Source organism: Grammomys surdaster, unplaced genomic scaffold, assembly GCF_004785775.1.
Source record: "Grammomys surdaster isolate TR1022 unplaced genomic scaffold, NIH_TR_1.0 125750, whole genome shotgun sequence".
NCBI lineage: Eukaryota > Metazoa > Chordata > Mammalia > Rodentia > Muridae > Grammomys > Grammomys surdaster.
Window position 1 is genome coordinate 1357583 of NW_021620582.1, and position 4597 is coordinate 1362179.

The window sequence follows — 4597 nt, forward strand, 5'->3', positions numbered from 1 at the left end:
AAAAAACACATGATCATCTCACTAGATGCTGAGAAAGCATTTGACAAAATTCAACATCCCTTCATGATAAAAGTCTTGGAAAAATCAGGAATTCAAGGTCCATACCTAAACATAGGAAAAGCAATATACAGCAAACCAGTAGCCAACATCAAACTAAATGGAGAGAAACTTGAAGCAATCCCACTAAGATCAGGGACTAGACAAGGCTGCCCACTCTCTTCCTACCTATTCAATACAGTACTGGAAGTCCTAGCCAGAGCAATTAGGCAACAAAAAGAAGTCAAAGGGATACAAATAGGAAAGGCATCTAACAAATTGGGAAAACATCTTTACCAATCCTACATCTGATAGAGGGCTAATATCCAATATATACAAAGAACTCAAGAAATCAGACTCCAGACAACCAAACAACCCTATTAAAAAATGGGCTATATAGCTTAACAAAGAATTCTCAACTGAGGAAGCTTGAATTATCTTTTCAATTTGTAACTCCCCTCCCTAATTTCCTTCATTTTTCTTCTTCCACCTAAGACTTCAGGTACTATACTGAGTAGGTATGGAGTAAGTGGGCAGCCTTTTCTTGTTCTTGCTCTTTGTGCAATTCCTTGAATTTCTATCTGTTTAATGTGATGTTGCCTATAGGCTTGCTATATACTGTTTTTATTATGTTGAGATATTTCCCTTGCATCCCTGATTTCTCCAAGGCTTTTCTCCTGAAGGAGTGTTGAATTTTGTTAAAGGCTTTTTCAGCATCTAATGAAATGTTTATGTTTTTTTTTCTTTCAGTAGGTAGATTACCTTGACCTATTTTTGCGCATTGAACTATCCCTGTATCTCTAGGGGAAAACTTACTTGATCATGGTGGGTGATGTTTTTGATATTTCCTTGGATTTGCTTTAGATATATTTTATTGAGTATATTTGTATAAATGTTCAGGAGGGAAATTGGTCTGTAATTCTTTTTCTTTATTGAATCTTTGTGTGGTTTGTGTGTCAGGATGACTATGGCTTCAAAAAGAAAAAAAGAATAACCTGACAATGTTCCATTCTATTTTGTGGAATAATTTAAAGAGTACTGACAGTAGCTCTTTGAAAATCTGGTCAAGTTCTGTGCGAAAGCCATCTGGCCCTGGTCTTTAATTTATTTATTTATTTATTTATTTATTTGGAAGATTTTAATAGTTATTTCAGTATATGTTAGCATCTATTTAAGTTGTTTAATCTTATCTTGATTTAACTTTCCTAGGTGATATCTATCAAGAAAATTGTCCATTTCTTTTATGTTTCCCAAGTTTGTGTAGTCCAAGTTTTTGAAGTATGACCTAATGATTGTTTGGATTTCCTCAGTATCTGTTTCCTCAGTTTCCTCTTTATTTCTGATTTTGTTAATTTGGACATTATTTCTTTGTTTCACAGTTCACTTGAATAAGGATTTTCCTATCATGTTGGTTTTCTCAAAGAACCAACTCTTTGTTTCATTGAAACTTTGTATTGTATTTTTTGTTTCTATTATATTACTTTCATCTATCTGTTTGTTGATTTCCTGCTGTCAATTCCTCCTGGGTGTATTTAATTCTTTTTGTTCTAGAGCTTTTAGGTATGCTCTTAAGTTAGTAGCATGGGATCTCTCCAATTCCTTTATAAAGGCACTTAGTGCTCTAAACTTTCCTCTTAAAACAGCTCTCATCATGCCCCATTAACCTTTATTGCCTTTTCCTCGATTCCTTTAAGAGATTTATTTATTTCCTCTTTAAGGACCTCTATTATCTTCATGAAGTTTTTTAAAAAGTTGTTTTCTTGTGTTTCAGCTATATTGGAATATTCAGGACTTGCTGTACTGGTGTTTCTGGGCTCTGGTGCTGGCACATAGCCCTAGATGTTCTGGTGTTTTGGATGCTGGTCTGGATTTTGAAAGGGTAGGAGGCTTCTGCCTGTTTTGGGGGAGCTGGCCTGGCCTCTGGATTTCAGGATGTTGGCTTGGCTCCTGGTAGGATAGGAAGTTACCTATAGAGGTGTGGGCCAGGATGATGAGGAGAGAAGAGGCAGTTAGAGTTATTGTGGACAGGTAAACATGTAATGGTGGCATTGAGGAGGTAGCTTACCTGTTTTTCGGGGATCTTGGCTGTCCTCTAGTGGGGTGGGCAGCTTTTGATGGAGGTGTGGGCTGGGATATTGGGAAGAAGATAGGAGGAGCAGTTGGGGTTATGCTTGATAGTGTGGGCAGGGTTAGGGGCAATCTTACCTGGGGTTCAGGAATCTTGTCTGGCCTCTAGTGGAGCAGAAAGATTCTGCCAGAACTGTGATCTGAGATATTAATATCATCACTTTTTGATTGACTAAAATAGAGTTATAAGAGTCCTTTGGATGAGATATGTATTGGACTTGTATTCCATGAGGAGATATTAATATTTTATAGCCAACCTCTATGCAGATAAGTATAGCCTATTTTTAGAGAAGATAATGTTACATAGCCAGAATGGAATCAGATTTAGTAGAGATGTCATCACTGAGTCTAGAGGTGCTTCAAGCAATCTAGACAATTCTGAGAGACAAGGAAAAGAGGCTTGATTCTTATAGCTGTCCTAGTTTGATTTCTGTTGCTATGATAAATTATTCTCACAATAATCAAGCGAGAGGCATGGCCCCACCCAGAACATAATACTGCCATGTTATTTCTCATATATGGATCCTAGGTTCTATCTTCAGAGTTTCTGTTTAAAATAAAGTCCCTGCACAAGAATATACAATTGGGCCACTGGAAGAAAAAACACATCTTAATGGAAAGTGAATAGTATTAGAGGTATATGAGACAATAGATATCACTACACGAAGCCATAGGTTTGTAAATGCCATTTCCAAAGCTAGATGTGTGATACCTCCATGTGAGTTATTGTCCACAGAGGTCCCACAGGCCTCCAAAGCAACATTCAGTATTGCCATTGCTCTTTGTTATGTAACATGATTAATTGATAAGCTCCTCCTGCTGAAGACCACATATTTTGATATTGAGATAAATCACATTAGAACAAATGTAGGATATTTTCTTCTAGGTAGAAGGCTATTAGGGGAGATACAGCATCACTGGAACTAATAGCTGTGGATCCTCCTTTGTGCTACTTGATCAACCTGCCAACAGGATGTGCCCACTGATTCAATAGTGACATGACAGTTTTAAGGAGCAACCAAATATTTCTCATTATATTTCAGGCCTGCTCATTGTGGAAAGGTATGCACATGGTATGTCAGCCTGTACAAAAGCCTATGGCTATGAAATTGGAAAAAAGGAAAGAAAATGATATTTTAATAGGTGATAATATGGAAACACAGTGTAAGTCACATATTATGAAAAAAATTACTGAAGTTGTGCATGAGGAAACTTCTGATGGGCTCAACTCCAGTTTGGTTTCTGTCCACCAGGGGGTGGAGTTTCCTAACACAAGATCATTATCAGTGTGAACTATAAGCTTCATAGGTTTATCATTTTGTGTCATTCCATCACTTCTTCATGTGAAGAGTTGAGAGCATCACTCTGGTGACACTGAACATGAACACTTCTCCAGCTCTAGTGACTGTGATGCTGCTGTTCATGCTTGGTAAGTTAAGTGACTTAAAATTTTCACTCTTTCTTCTGTGATGTTAGAATATATTTAATCATCTATGAATGTTGTCCTCACTGTAACACAGATATCTTTTTCTTCCTCCAGGGATGAGGAAGACCCATGGAGACTCAGTGACCCAGAAACAAGGTCAAGTGACCCTCTCAGAAGATGACTTCCTATTTATAAATTGCACTTATTCAACCACAACATACCCAACTCTTTACTGGTATGTCCAATATCCTGGAGAAGGTCCACAGCTCCTTTTCCAAGTCACAACAGCCAACAATAAGGGAAGCAGCAGAGGTTTCGAAGCTACATATGATAAAGGAACCACATCCTTCCACTTGCAGAAAGCCTCAGTGCAAGAGTCAGACTCGGCTGTGTACTACTGTGCTCTGGGTGACACAGTGGTAGAAACTGCAGGGGGAGCTGAGCACAAACTCTGAGAAGCAGAAGGAAGCCTGGCATCTGATGATCTGCTTTTGGATCATCCTGTTTCCACCATAGTCTGTACTGTGTGCTCCAGCATTTCTCTGTTTGCTGAATATCATACAAATGGTCTGAGCAGAACTAGAAAGAGATGTTAACACAGCTGGATTTTCATATGGGAAACTGAAACCCTAGGACATCAGTGGTTCCTTATGGGATAACAGTGATTTCACAGAAAAGCCATGGAAACAGTAACATGGTCAGTTGTCTTAATCTCCATGTACAAGTCATTATCTTCATATTGTTGCATGTCATTTGCAGCATGACATAGAGGGCCAAATATGCCAGGAAAGGTGGCATTTAGATAATTCTAGCTGGTACTATAGAAGGACAGGCTAGCAGAGGGCTACAGCCTTTCATATCTCACAATTTCTAACAAAGAAGTATGGGTAGAGAAGGAAGGAGAAAGGAAGGCAGAGGTAAGTAGGCAATCTTCAGATTTTTCAATGTCCCTACTCTTCTCTAAGTCCAAGTCCCTAGTCTCATACCCAGCCTTCTAGAAAACTACCT

General features: G+C 38.4%; 1 gene segment (V, D, J or C); it reads left to right on the plus strand.

The window, feature by feature from the left end:
• Positions 1–3512: 3512 nt before the first annotated feature.
• Positions 3513–4044, plus strand: LOC114639700. The segment is given in 2 exon segments: positions 3513–3592; positions 3704–4044. Coding segments are annotated over 2 exon segments (390 nt in total).
• The last annotated feature ends 553 nt before the right edge of the window (positions 4045–4597 follow it).